General features: G+C 37.7%; 1 protein-coding gene across 2 annotated transcripts; it reads right to left on the minus strand.

Annotated features, from left to right (window-relative positions):
• Positions 1-2,003: 2,003 nt before the first annotated feature.
• Positions 2,004-14,085, minus strand: LOC107600551 (centromere protein W-like). Of its 2 annotated transcripts, XM_016292485.1 has the most exons (4): positions 13,840-14,085; positions 4,354-4,467; positions 2,712-2,755; positions 2,004-2,408 (listed from the first exon to the last, which is right to left on the minus strand). In XM_016292485.1, exons 1-4 carry the CDS (start codon positions 13,924-13,926, stop codon positions 2,399-2,401), a joined length of 255 nt encoding a protein of 84 aa, XP_016147971.1. In that variant the 5' UTR covers positions 13,927-14,085; the 3' UTR covers positions 2,004-2,398. The 2 variants fall into 2 exon arrangements, with proteins under 2 accessions (XP_016147971.1, XP_016147972.1); XM_016292486.1 differs by lacking the exon at positions 2,712-2,755 and having other exon boundaries at positions 13,840-14,083.
• Between the last annotated feature and the right edge of the window lie 686 nt (positions 14,086-14,771).

A 14,771-nucleotide genomic window follows, 5' to 3' on the forward strand; every position in this document is an offset into this window, starting at 1 on the left:
CTGCCTCCTCCGAGGGCAGCGCTTGCAGGCTCACCACCTGATCCCTGACGGGAGTAGCGAGAACCTTGGGCACATAGCCAGGCCGGGGCCTCAGGGTTACCTAGGAGTCAGCCCGAACTCTAGGCACGAATCGTCGACCGAAAATGCGTGCAGGTCCCCTACCCTCTTGATGGAGGCAAATGCAAGCAGGAGCAGAGTTTTCATTGACAGAAACTTCAGCTCGACCGCCTGCCCAAGGCCCCAAGAGGGTATAGAGGGGGGCCGTAGAGGATTTACCTTTTCGCCCCTTTAAAGAACCTGATGACCAGGTCATGTTTCCCCAGCGACTTCCCTTCTACGGGGTCGTGGTTAGCAGCGATTGCAGCAACATAGACTTTGAGGGTGGAGGGAGACAGCATTCGCTCCAACCCTTGCAGTAAAAAGGACAGCACGACTCTGAACAGGTCTACCTGAGCGGCTCCGAAACGTCTCCAAACCAGCTGGACCATCTGGGGATGGAGTCGCCATTCTCCCGGGAGCACAGCTCGAGATAGCTCGTTGGCTGTCCGGTTGAGCAGCCCAGGAATGTGAACAGCACGAAGCGAACTCAGATGCTTCTGACTCCAGAGGAGGAGGTGGCGGGCGAGTTGCGACATGCGACGGGAGTGCAGACTACCTTGTCGGTTGATGTACACAACGGGCGCTGTGTTGTCCGTGCGGACTAGTACATGCTTGCCTTATAAGCGCCCTTTGAGACGGCTCAAGGCAAGGTGCAATGCCAGCAACTCGAGGTAGTTGACGTGCCAGTGCAGTTGGGGCCCCGTCCAAACCCCTGACACTGCAAGCCCGTTGTACGTGGCCCCCAGCCGGTGGTTGAGGCATCCGTGTAAACCACAGCATGTCTGAAGACCTGTTCTAGGGGCACTCCTGCCCGGAGAAACGCAAAGTCTGACCACGGGGTGAAGGTTTGGCGGCAGGCCGGTGTAACTTGGACCCGGTGAGTACCGCACTGCCACGCCCACCTCGGTACTCGGCCATGGAGCCAGTTCTGAAGCGGTCTCATATGAAGCAGCCCCAGTGGTGTGACTGCCACCGTAGCTGCCTTCACTGTTGTGTAGCAGATGCCACTGAACTTGGGGGGACGCCGGGCGAACTGAATCGCATAGCCGAGGTTAGTACGGGACGTCGAGAAAGACCGATTGAAAGGGAACCCTCGTTTCGGTAATATATTTTTCTTTCTTTCTTTTCTTTATTTAAAAAAAAAAAGACTTAAGACTGAAGACTGGAGTAATGGTTGCTGACATTTCAGTTTTGCCATCACAGTAATAAATTAAAACATTAAAATAGAAAACTTTTTTTTTTTTTTTAATGGTAAAAATATTTCACAATATCACTGTTTTTACTGCATGTTTGATCAAATAAATGCAGCCTTGGTGAGCATAAGAGACTTCTTTCAAAAAACATTTATAAATCCTACCATGCTCAACTTTTGAATGGTACTATATGTCAGAAACACAATCAGGCAGTATCCAATGGTAGGATGGAAAATTCCTTTCAGATCTTATTTAAAACCTCTTCAACTAAGTCAATTTCACAATTCAACTACTTGAGATTTGTTTTAGCCTTTTTAAGTGGGAGAACTTGCACAATTGGTGGCTGACTAAATACTTTTTTGCCCCACTGTACATAAAATTTCAAATGTTAACTGCATTTAACTGATTTTATGGTATCTTGGCCATGTTCTTAACATATTTTGTGTATTTTCTTATAGGTCACTCAGATATTAGTAATTAAATTTGAAATAAAATTATTATCTCGTTACAAGATGTCAATCTGATACTGAGTCAATACAGGAGAGCGAAATATCATCTGAGTGAACTTTCCTGCTAAAAACCTGCTTTTGTGAGCAGCCACAGATAATATTCCCAGTGTTGTCGATGGCCGAGAGCCAAATATCTTGTTGCTTTACAGAGCGAAGAAAGAAACACTGCACGGTTACTCAACCATGTGTAAGTTAAGTGGTACAAATTGTTTATTAACAGGTATTAAGTCATAATACGATCCAACGAGATGAGGGACACAGGTGTTGCTTTAGATATCTGGGTTAGATACTGTCCATCATACATGATTTACACAAAACTAGAAGAAAAAAAGTTCAACAATCATGAAGAGAAATTAATCACAGCCTAATAATGGGCCCGACGCTGAGACAAAGCAACAAATTCCATCGTGCACGTAAAAGTTCTAAGGAATTAATAAAAGTAAAATGTTTATGTTTATGACAGTCCATATACATTGTGTGCTCTATACTATAGCTCACACATACTGAAGACTTTAAGTAAATTTTAGTTCATGGGGTCAATGCTGTTGAACAAATAAAGGGTTGTGATGGGGAACTTCCGTCATCCACGTGTGCTCTTTAACATTTTCTGTAACAACAAAGGGAAGAAACAATTATTTAGAGCAGGGGGCAGCACCATTGACACGCAAAGGGATAATCACTAGAATGCGAACAATAGCCAGAGTGCATTTATTTCAATTTTGTATTTTAAGGACCCTTGCACCTGCAAAGTCAATTTACAGTAGATAGATACATACAAACATACATACATATAAAATTATTAATATATAATTTAGCCTATATCGTTTAGAAACACCCAGTTTTTCTGTTACACCCCTGGTTTTTTCCCCCTCAAATTTCCACTTTCCATAGCAGAGCTCTACATACACACCTGTTTTCAGAGGCAGCCATGCTGAACCAGTCTGCGCCTGAACTCTGTAAAGCATGTAATTCCTAACATGTTTAGTTGTGACAGACCATCATGACTCCGCTCTTGATTTGGAACAAGCAGAGCATATTTCATGCCCCTGCTGCTCAAGTGCATCTGTACAAGGAGCACTCTGCACACAATTACATCTTAATCAAATAAGCTGCCTGCCCTCGTGAAAATAAACGCAGCGCGTTGACTCAAAATTGGCCGGATCTCTGTTCAGTGTTATTGTGACTCATTTGATGTGGTGCCCCATTCAGATCTATAGCGCTGGAGAGAATATCCATCAAAGGGGTGGTTGCAAGATGATGTAGCCGGATTCCGGCTGCAATACGAGTGTGTTCATTTGCTGCCTTAATTCCTTTTTCAGGTCATGCAGGGCCTGAGCCTCAAAACAATAGATAAATAAATAAATAAAAATTACAGGAGATTCAGCTGGGCCTAATCTACAGTAAAACTCTATCTAAACTAAATCTAACAGCAATCAACACTGCAACTCTGCCAAAGCATGGATTGCATTTATGATTAAGCTTCAGACACATGCTTTCATTCCTGAATATTTAGTCTGTTAACAAGAAAATGCCTTACCAAGGATTCGCTCACTCAGATGTCTTGGTTATTTTTTTTTTCCAGAATTTGGGGTGATCTGTTTAAATTTGTGTCAGTGGAAAAAAAAAAAACTAACTAAAATTATGCCTCCATTCTTTATGGAATATATAATTTCTTTTTTTGACCTGGACATGATCGGGTGACTGGGAGTGTGGTTTGTATGGTTTTATTCTGATTTGTTTAAAACAAAATTCCATGCACTCCAGTATGGTGTTTAAAGTCATATTAGAATCTATCATAATCAGCACCGGGAGCACGCAGCTGCCAATTTCTTTCCATTTGTGTGTTGATATGAACTCACCCAGTCTCACTCTAAAAAACAGGCTGCACTGCTAACAGACTGGACCTGCAGATAAGCTGCCATTCACCTAATGTAGCTCTTGGCAGTCCACTAATGAACAAATTGATTGCTGTAACACATACTGTTGAGAAGATCAATAGGGCGGCCACAGGTGACATCTGCTAACAATGCAGCCTGATCAAATTAATATGCATTGGAAACCTAACCCAGCCAATCTCAGGTACCCACTGTGCTTGTTAGAGAACATCACTGCCTCAAAACATTGTTGGACCTCAGGCTAAAATAAATCAATTGAAATATAAAGAAGGGAAGTTGGAAGTACATTTTGTCTGATAGTTCAATGGTGCACAGACCAGAGATAAAAAGAAGTCACTTTCTAACCTTTACGAAATAATAAACACAACTAAATGTTTACATGAGAGACCTACACTCACAGAACAAAGGTTCAGGAAAGAACAAAGGATTCCTATAATGATTGTATTATTATATATTAAATAAAATTTTATAAATCTACTATATATATATATAATAAATAACAATCTTTGCAGGGCAAAAATAAAATGTCAATATTTTCAGCTACTCGACATGAGGGATATTGCTTGAAAGTTTTAGTGTCTACATAGCTACATTGATCTAATGCAGCTTAGAGGCATCTTAATTAGCTTAATTATTATGGTGGTGTTATGGTGGTACCTTCGCAACAGCTCTGACGTGGTGAACTTTGATGGTTGCTGATTTCTCCTCAAAGGCTTTCACCCTGGACTCCTCCGCTAGACGATGCAGGACAACCAGGAGGTTGAGCTGGGCCTGTGGACACCAATTAGCTCGTTAATTTGTCACTTAACTGACATTTATGCAATGTAAATTACAGCACACTTATTACCGACACCATACCCTTTGAGCAATCTAGGGCATGTGAAAAGAATACACTGAGAACAATTGTTAACTGCTAATTAATTGTTAAAGGGGTCATATGATACTTTTTTAAAGATCATTATTTGGTGTATTTGGTGTAACAGAACATGTTGACATGCTTTAATGTTCAAAAAACACATTATTTTTCAAATACTGTACATTATTGTAAGTCCTCTATGCCCCGCCTCTCTCAAACGCTTCGTTTTCTACAAAGTCCCTCCTTCCACAGTCTCCTCTGATTGGCCAGCTGACCCAGTGCATTGTGATTGGCCGAACACCGCAAGCACTCGTCGGAAATGTAACGCCCCTTACCATAATCGCAAGCTTCATCTTTCAAAATAAATGTAAAGACAGAGCCTGAAAGGGGAACAGAGTCTCGTGACAGACACAGTGATGAATATGTGTTTGCAGTACACAAGCAACGGTTAAGACAGCTGACTCCACTGTGATGTCTCTCTCTCTCTCTCTCTCTCTCTCTCACGCGCACACACACACACACACGATGTGCAAAACTCCATTTGAACAGTCAATAGCAAATACTTAAACTAATAATAAAACAGTAGCTGATTCAGAAGCGCCAGATTGTCATAGCAAAGTCAGAATTACCTCCTCTCCTAGGTTCACGAAACGGTCATCCATAAAATGCATTGCTGTTCTGTTGCAAGTAATCTTAAAGATTCCTAAATGCATCTACTTTCGGAAGGCCAAATAAAGTGCTTTTGCTTTCTCCTAGAAACACACAGCTTCTCCCTGACATGGCTGCTTCAACACTAACTGCGGTTACTGAAACCACGCCTTCTTTCTTTGCGTGAACATTTGGGCGGCATTATGCAAATATTTCCACATAGTGAGGTAGATATGTGGGGGCGTGTTAGAACGAGCCATTTTAGTGGGGCGTGGCAGAGTCTTAACTTTGATAAAGAATATCTCTTCGGTTTTGAGACTTTAGTCTTTGCAACTTCAGGGATCTTATCTATGTACGATCAGCTTGTAACACTCCAAAGAGAAAGGAAAACTTGAAATCGCATCATATGACACCTTTAATTAAAAAGGATGTATTAGGCAAGTCAAGGCGTTTGCAGAATTTACAGACTGTAAATTATTGCACAAATTACTTTTTATTACTGAGGTTTATTACTCAAGATAAACACGCAAAGGCAGAAAACATATTAGTTTCCTTTAACCAAAAAGCATACTAAAACTAAGCCAGAGCTAAAAAGATCCACAAAGCTTAAGTGATGGACAGCCATGTAATCATTTAGGCTCTTAGTGACTTGGAGCACAAAAGGCCAAACGCTTGGAGTCTAGAGGACTATCCAATGTTTTGAGCGACTCAAGTGAATATCATCCGCCAGGTGTAGCATGCAGAGCTTGCCCTATACCTGTGCATGGATCAACAGATAAGTACTGGCGTAAAGGAGGATTATGTTACAGGAACTGCTTGGCAGATCCAGGAGAAGGGGGTGTCAGAGAAAGACAAATCTTCCAGCCCTCCCCAAAGACATGGACCCTTTTCCAACCTTGTCGGATTAGACCAGGAAATTGTTTCATTTTCAGCACTTCATCTGTCTTGGTGCATTTTGTCACGAGATGTTGAATGGAGGTCTGCACTCTGAGATGGATCTCACATCAGCCTTGATCTAAAATTAAGTTTACATATTTAAAATCACCACCACTTGTGCTGGAACATGTGCTAGTATGACAACGTTGTATACAACATACTCTACAACAATATGAACCAAAGAAATAAACACAGAGAAAGCACAATGTACAGGGTGTCTTCCTGGTGCAGTTCATAATGCAAATATGAAGTCATTCTATTTTCCGAGGGCATTTCCATCATCATTTAAACAATTTAGGTGATTCTAATCTAAACCACAGCCATAGCCATGTGTATGAATAATCAGTATATGCATAATGAGATGATTTTGAGGGTACATCACAATTTGCTATTACTTTCTCCCAAGTCTCTGTAACATTCAGTTTAACTGTACATTTTTCACAGCTTCAAGGGTTCATATTGTTCTAAACTGTAGCATTTAATTATTTTCATGACAACATAACATCTTCTAATAAGCCAGTAACTACAGGTGCATCTCAATAAATTAGAATGTCGTGGAAAAGTTACATTTATTTCGGTAATTCAACTCGTGTGAAACTCGGCACCTGCCCACACTGCCAAAAGCACCAAAAGTTGGTTAAATGACCATGGTGTTGGTGTGCTTGACTGGCCAGCAATTTTTTTTATTGGTCTTATGAAGTATTCTAGTTTGTTGAATTGGTGGGTTTTTGTTAAATGTGAGCCAAAATCATCACAATTAAAAGAACCAAAGACTTAAACTACTTCAGACTGTGTGCATTGAATTTATTTAATACACGAGTTTCACAATTTGAGTTGAATTACTGAAATAAATGAACTTTTCCATGACATTCTAATTTATTGAGATGCACCTGTATTTTCATTTTATGACCGATAACCGATAAATTACTGATATTATAAATCTTTATTACTTTATTAAAAAAAGAACAGTTTCTATATAAATATCAATTTAAATATCACAACCTGTTACATGTCATATTTAACAATCTATTAATCTATTGCTAACCCTTTAAAAGGTATAAAGCAATCTAAATATTAAAACAATTAACCTCACTGTGAACAATAAATAATCAATACCTGCAAATGCATACATACACATACACACACACACACACACAAAATATACCTTTAAGACTTAGGCTATAACATTAAATGCTTCATATTGATTATTTCTGGCCTGTTTTTAGAGCTTAGTTTTCATAAATTGACTGAGGAAGGAGATTTGTGTTGTAACCATATACTTAATATTAGAGATCGACCGATATACCGATTTACCGATATTTTTCCCGATATTTAAGCATTTCTTAATTCTCTGTCTGTTTTCTATGCTCATCATTAGTCTAGTGAAGCCGCTTTCATATTGCTGTTCACTCACCGGGTTGATGCTCAGAAAATGCTCCAGCACGGCCACAGCATGTAACTTTTAACAAGATTCACTTGTTTAAAACACCCTAAATTGTATTAACATAAATGTACTTATTACTATATAACCATTATTTCGCTACTAAACATCTAAATATATACAACTCTATGGAAATTAATTATCTCCATGAGCGATCGCAGTTTGAGTATAGTTCTGTTTAAATGCATAGATAAACTGCGCTGTCAGCAGGCATTTCATAATCTAGAACGACAAAACCATTATTAGTAATTCTGATATAACATGCCAGTTGAGAAATGCAATAAAATACGATGTTTTGTTTGTTATGTTTCAATATTCCAGAGAATATTATCCAGTGAATTATTCTTCACTCTTTAGCCTATTAAACATCTTATAAACCTACTAAAACTGTAGTTTAAAATGAAGTTGATATGACTCTCCTTTATTTATTTTCTCCATTTGAAAACATTAGACCGTCTACATTTATTTTGCTTATTGTTAATATTAGTGTTGCTGCTGATGCTTTAAATAAAATATATTTTTTTATTGTTGTAATGTGAAGATTAAATTTAACATGCTAATTAAATTTAGACTGCTAATTTTCAACACTTTTTTTTTTTTTAAAGATGACTGAAAGGAGGAAAAACCAAAGTGAAGCATGGACTTATTTCACTCAGTAATTTATTTACTTAATAACAGTAAATAAATATCGGTTCTGCATATCGGTTATCGGGCACATAAACATGCAAATAATTGGTATCGGTTATAAAATATCAATATCGGTCGATCACTACTTAATATTCCTAATAACAAAATGTGAAATTTATTTTCCGCACTTTTTCACCTCCACTGTGGTCTGCACTGTGTACTGCTACAAGCTGTTATATGAAGAAAGTTCTGTACACTGTAAAAAATAAGTGTAATTTTAACTGTAAAATTTTGTAAAAACGCTACGGGAAAAAACTGTTAATAGGTTAACAGTAAGTTCCCGTACTATATACAGGGAAAAACTGTAAAATATCTAAGCAGACATTTCATGTAATTGTACAGTAAAATGCTGTTCCTTTGACAGTTTTTAGAAGTAAAAATAACAAATAAATGTATAATTTACAGTCAAAAACTGTAAACTGATATTCCCAGAATTCCCTGCATGACAAGTATTTTGTTTAAATAATCATGTTTTTTTAAATAGTTTTTGTTATTAGTTATGTATATTTGGGCTTTATGTTACATCTTCTGTTGTTTAATGAAAGTTTAATGCATTATTTAAGTATCATGTGTGTTACCATGATGGTGTTTTGTGTTTGCATGAATGACTCTGTGCACCTTCTATATATTAGTATATACTTCTGCTTGTGGCGAAGCTACTTGTGATGAGCTTTGATTCTTCATGTGGCTTTCTCTTTTACCACCTGCATTATTATGGTGGTTGTCAGTATGTTAAAGGTACAAAACAGATTTTAATAGCAGTGTGCATTGTTGAATTTACTGGTTTACATTCAAATTTACTTGTTTGTAAATTACAGTTTTATACTGTAAAATTTGCAGTAAATGTGTTTACAGTTTTTCTGTATTTTTTACAAAATTATTCTGGCAACCACAGCTGCCAAAATTATTTTGTAAAAACTACAGAATTTTTTTTACAGTGTATATTATCCCGTGCAATTTCTGTCTCAAAAACACACATACACAAATGAAATAAGTGACCACATCCGCTGAACCACATCCAGCTAGTTTTCCTAATGATTTCAGCTGAAAAAAGGCAGCGCTCCTTGTGCATCTACACAGCGCCATTTGGATGTAATTTAAATCTATTAATACCTCATTTTCATAATTGTGGGTCATCTCTGGGGCGTCTGAATACTTCTCCAACAGCTGGTCTTGAGAGTGTTTTCGAGAAGGAAACTGAGAAGCCCATGCAGGCTTCCCCTGTGCCAGAGGCTTTGCCAAAACATAATGACCGAGCTGAACTGATTACCTCTGCTGCCTCGCTCAGACACGGAAAGCACATTGAATCCTCACTGAGGGCAGAGGAGTGCAGAGAAAACCAGTCTCAGCAGCATTAGGAACATTAAAGAGAGTCTGTGCCTTCTGCCTCAGAGTGTGCAGTGCAGACTTACATTGTCCTATGATCTGTCCAAATGTCATCTTGGTCTTGTAACAGAAAATGTAACAAGATTAATCTGGATTTACATTACCTGAAGGAAATCCTTTTGCTTAGACTGCAGAAAAAAAGTGTGAGTTTAGGTGTAAGTTTCAAGGCTAGTTCACACTGCACAATTAAACACCAGATGGGTTAACAACACTGATACAACAAAACCAACAGGCAATGATGTTTTTTTGGCCTTTAGGCCTTCCTGTAGCTCAAACAGTAGAGCATAGCACTAGCAACGCCTTATGTTCAATTTCCATGGAATTTAACCAACCAACTAAAAAAAGCACCATCTTTGCACTGTAAAGTACGTTATAAGAGATATGCACTGAAAATTTAAATTCTGGACAATACCGATAATTAATTAAAAAAAGCTACATTAAAAAGATCCATTTAAAAATTATATACTATTTTGTCTAAATAATATCAAAAATCAATCACTTTATATTTTACAGGAGTTCATTTAATTTTGGGCGTCACATCATTATAAAGTACTGAATAAAAAAAATTATCTTCATTTTGAGATTTGCTGAAAATTATAAAGTGAGCATTAGATGCCAATGTAATATGAAAATATAAAGAATGGGCACGCGCAATTTAATCCAATACTGACAAATTAAAAATAATAATAATATCGGCCAATAACAATAGGCACTGATTGTGCATCTCTAATAGATAATTGATAAATATACAACAGAAATTTCAAACACAATTCAGTATGCAAACGAATGCAAGAAAGAAGACCAACACTTGCTGGTGAACATTCTAGCAACATAAATCAATTCTAACAATGTAAGATTTTCAAATATCTTAAAGCACAAATTCAAAACATTCACTTTACCACACTCAACAGACCAGGATTTGCATTTATCAGCTCTTAAATAAACACTCTTGAACAACCTGCAACCACCAATTTCAGTTCAGGAACCCATCACCCAATTACAGAGGACAAGCCAGGCACAACTTCTAATGACCTGGTGTGAAAATGCCAGGAGCTGTTGATTTTCCACGCTTTCCCAGAGATTCTTAACACTAGGGAGGAAACGTTGCTGTCGGGGGGCAAGAGTGGGTCTACGATTTGGGGGGAGATCTGGAAAAAGAAAACAGACACTTTTTCACAGCTTCCTTGCAGGATGCAGCTGATTATTTTCGTGTTCAATCAACCATCAAATGCAGCATAAGCTATCTCAGTTCAGCAGGGGGAACAAAGCGCTGTCTTAAGCCACTGCTCCACCCGGCGGGACGCACTTATAAACAGGAGAGATGAAATAGTATGACTGGGATAATCTCACAAAGCTGTTTCGGTGCTTATAGGGTAAGATCTGATGCAGGAGACAGGAAACGTGAGTCTAAGCACTTTTGATAGAGTGCAGAATAAGTAAGGAAAAGCCGTCAAGGAGAAATCTGGATCAAACGTTTCTGAGGAAATTGAACATGTATTCCTGTTATTGTTTTACAGTTTAAAAACAGTGTTCTGGGTGCAAACACCTCTGTTTCTCATTTGCCATTTTGACATCTACTCTACCAGTCTATTTAAGCTAACTGAGGCCTAAAATTGCCTCTGTAAATGATATAAATACCTGCAGTACACATAATTTTGTTTCCAAAAGAATTGTTTTTGTATATGACTTAAATTTCAGTTTGTTCCTCATGAACACACAAAGCTATCAAATGGCTTCAGAAGCCTTTAAATAATTTGAATTTTCTAAAGATTTAGAAGGATTCAAAGTTCATTAATTGAATGATTCGTAGTCAAAGAACAGGTTCATAAGAGTCGCTTATTTGTGAATCGGATTACACTGGTCATGCTGCATGTTTGCTTTTGCAAAAAAAAAAACTTAATGGAATTATTGTGTGTGTGTGTGTGTGTGTTTATCTTATCACATCCAATTCAGAATGCAATCACATGTTTTTTTTTATTATCTGAACCTATAGATTTAATATCAGTGTTGGAAATACTTGTAAATTGTAGGTCTACAATCAGAGAACTAATGGTTTCATCTGAAAGCCAAAACACAATTATAGCTTGACCAATTAAAAGCAGACTCATTCATGATGTGATGCATAAGGCAAAGTGTGAAGGGCCTTATTAGGAATTTTGTCATTAAAAGCACAGGAAACCAGATCAAACCGGTACATATTCATAGGACGGTAAAAAAAAGAACCTTTCTTTCATTTTTTCCTGCATTTTCCTTTTAATTTAATGGCTGGATTAGACCCCTGTAAAGCAGAGGACCTTTCAGGCAGCTTTTACATCCCCACCTCCAGTCTCTATAAAGAAAGACCAGCTGCAATGGACCTTTAATTAGGACCCTGTTAGCTCATGGACATCCTACACACGCAGAGCATAATCAACTATGTACAGTGCCCCTCAACTTAAAAAGAACGGATAAGCAATTCCCTAATTCCCATGGAAAACACTAGGCAAACTTGCCGAAAGGCAAACCTCAATCAACCTAAACCACTGGACTCCCCTTTTGAAAACTGAAGTTCCTTTTAATCAACTTAAGCTATGAAGTGGTCAGTATCAAGCAATCAAAAGGCAGCATGTGACACTGCCACATAATCTATTGCATGTAACAACATTTACAGTGGCCACTTCACGTGATAATGCATAACACAAATTGGTTTCATCAGTGCTGCTTGGATATAAAACGTTAAACAAATGTAAACACATCTGCTAAGTTAAAGGGCCAAGTTCCTTAAAATAAAATCGACTTCAAAAAAGTCAACATGGTGGTTTGGTTTTAATGGCTTGTCCTCCCATTTGTGGTTTCCTGATCCTAGAATTAGGTCTTTTCCTAAGTGACAAGGTGGGCAAGAACTTTACATTGGTAGAAAACAAATCATTACCGTCAGAGTCAAAAACAGACAAAAAGCTTTTGAAACAAGTTATAAATAAATAACTTATGTAGCTTATTATATATTCTTAAAAAGAATAGTGGCAGCAGTGCTTCTTGAGTTTTGAATAATAATGCAAAGCAGCAATAAAATGCATCAGACTCTAACATTAAACATTTCAATTCACCTCCATATGAAAACTACTTGATTATGAGCTTCCTCATAATGAGGTCTGCAAAAAGACATGAAAGGAGCCAGTAATGTCCCACTAATTCAGCTCATTTGCATTAGCTGTATTCCTTTCTCTAAACAAACTGGCTCACCCATGCTGTAAGCTATATATAAAGTTTTTGTTCCAAATCAAAAAGACCCCAACCGACTAATGTGGTATAGTCCTGTAAAGTGACAAGCCTACTACTAGCACTATATCTTTTCATAAATAACTGTAACCAAAGTTAAAATGCATTATATTTGCAGATTCCTTGTTACATGTGAAATTGGTTGTTTGTCACATTTTTTTAAATGTTTTGCTTTCTAAAGGTGTAACAACGAATAGATAGAAGTATTATAACTGTGGTTAAAATAAGGCATTAATGCACTAAAAACTATTTTATAATGCCGTTACATATTGGCTTCAAGTACTGAGGACAGCCCTAAAGATATGCAACCTGGCCATATTGCATTATAATGTTTACATAGGGTCTTAATAATTGCTTTGTGCTACACAATAAAGCAGATCTTGCTCCTTCAAAATAACAGAACATTCAAAGAAAAATTATTTTTCTTTAAATGAATGAAATAACACATTATTGCATGTTTATTCCCATTCTGATCTTTCACATCGGTTGAGATGCATGCATTGCAATAAGTAACGTTATAAGGATGTTTTTAATCTTTTAAAGTTCACAAGACAAGAACAAAAAACGATTTCCTCCCTGATGACAACCTATGGATGTGTCTTAAAACCTACTGATCTCCCTGCCTAGACATCACTACTGTGCTTCATATGGGCGCTTCCGAGCTTTCTAAGCTGTCCATAATGTTGTCTGTGTAGGCAGCGTACTAGATTTTGAGACAGACCTAGACGACAACAACGAATATGCACCTCTACCCCAGTAAATATGAAGTAGCCTAGAGATGAAACAGATAATATTCTGACTACACAACAACTGCAAAACAGTACACATGTCATCTGACAGTTAAATTAAATCTGAAAGCATAATTTCATGTAAATATCACAACAAGCGCGTTTGTGGTGGAAACTGTTGTGGTTCACTTTCATTCACTCACCATCAAGTCTGCGTTTTTTCCAATCCGTATATTAGTGTTCTTCTTCATATGGAGCTTCAGGGCTGCTCTCGGTGCTTTCTTTGACATGTTTTGATTGCTTGACAGGCGTTAGGTTACCGTTTTGAAGATCGAAAATAAAGCTCGCGACTGTTTGTTTTTCGTTGTATTCAAAACAGCGCGCGTTACACTTCCGGCTCCTGATGATGATGTATAAAGAGCTCAATGGTTGCTCTCACCAGCACGTGATTTGTGACTGCGGTCAAGCCAGCCGCACTTCAGAAAAACACGGTCAAGCCAGCCGCGAGTGAAATTAAGGTGCGCGTGTATTATTATAGTTATGGTAATAGCTTGAACAACACAGAGGGAACGCGCTTTCAGAGCGCTTTTCATCTAGACGCCCAGAATTGAGATATGATGACATTTTTTAGGATTTTTTTGCCCATCTGCTTTCATATTCGTGTAATTTATTGTTGTCTTTGACTGTTCTGTATTACTATACTTTTTAAAGGATAATATTACACTTTAGAAGGCTATAAAGACTACATTTCTAATAAGTAGAAAAAAACAATGGTCAGTTCTTATACAGGACGTCCCATACTGTATGCACATCTCATATCAAACCATTTTACTGTAGCATTTTGGAGAAATCAGACATTATCACACTTTAAAGGGCTATAAAGAATACATTTCTAATAAGCGGAAAAAAACAATGCTCGGTTCTTATAAGGGACGTCCCATACTATATACACACCTCATATCAAAACATTTTACTGCAGCGTTTTGGAGATAAGGGACATTATCACATTTTAAAGGGCTATAAAGAACACATTTCTAATAAGTAGAAAAAAACAATGGTCAGTTCTTATACAGGACGTCCCATACTATATGCACTCCTCATATCAAACCATTTTACTGCAGCATTTTGAAGATAT

The sequence above is a fragment of the Sinocyclocheilus grahami genome, unplaced genomic scaffold (assembly GCF_001515645.1).
Source record: "Sinocyclocheilus grahami isolate Dianchi unplaced genomic scaffold, SAMN03320097.WGS_v1.1 scaffold285.1, whole genome shotgun sequence".
NCBI lineage: Eukaryota > Metazoa > Chordata > Actinopteri > Cypriniformes > Cyprinidae > Sinocyclocheilus > Sinocyclocheilus grahami.

Excerpts from the sequence above, each read along its gene's own strand:
- LOC107600551 (XM_016292485.1), bottom strand. The coding sequence starts at position 13,926 with ATGTCAAAGAAAGCACCGAGAGCAGCCCTGAAGCTCCATATGAAGAAG. Across the intron at positions 4,468-13,839 it reads GAAAAAACGCAGACTTGATG|GCCCAGCTCAACCTCCTGGT; the intron begins GTGAGTGAATGA and ends TGGTGTCCACAG. Across the intron at positions 2,756-4,353 it reads ACGTCAGAGCTGTTGCGAAG|AGTTCAGGCGCAGACTGGTT; the intron begins GTACCACCATAA and ends CATGCTTTACAG.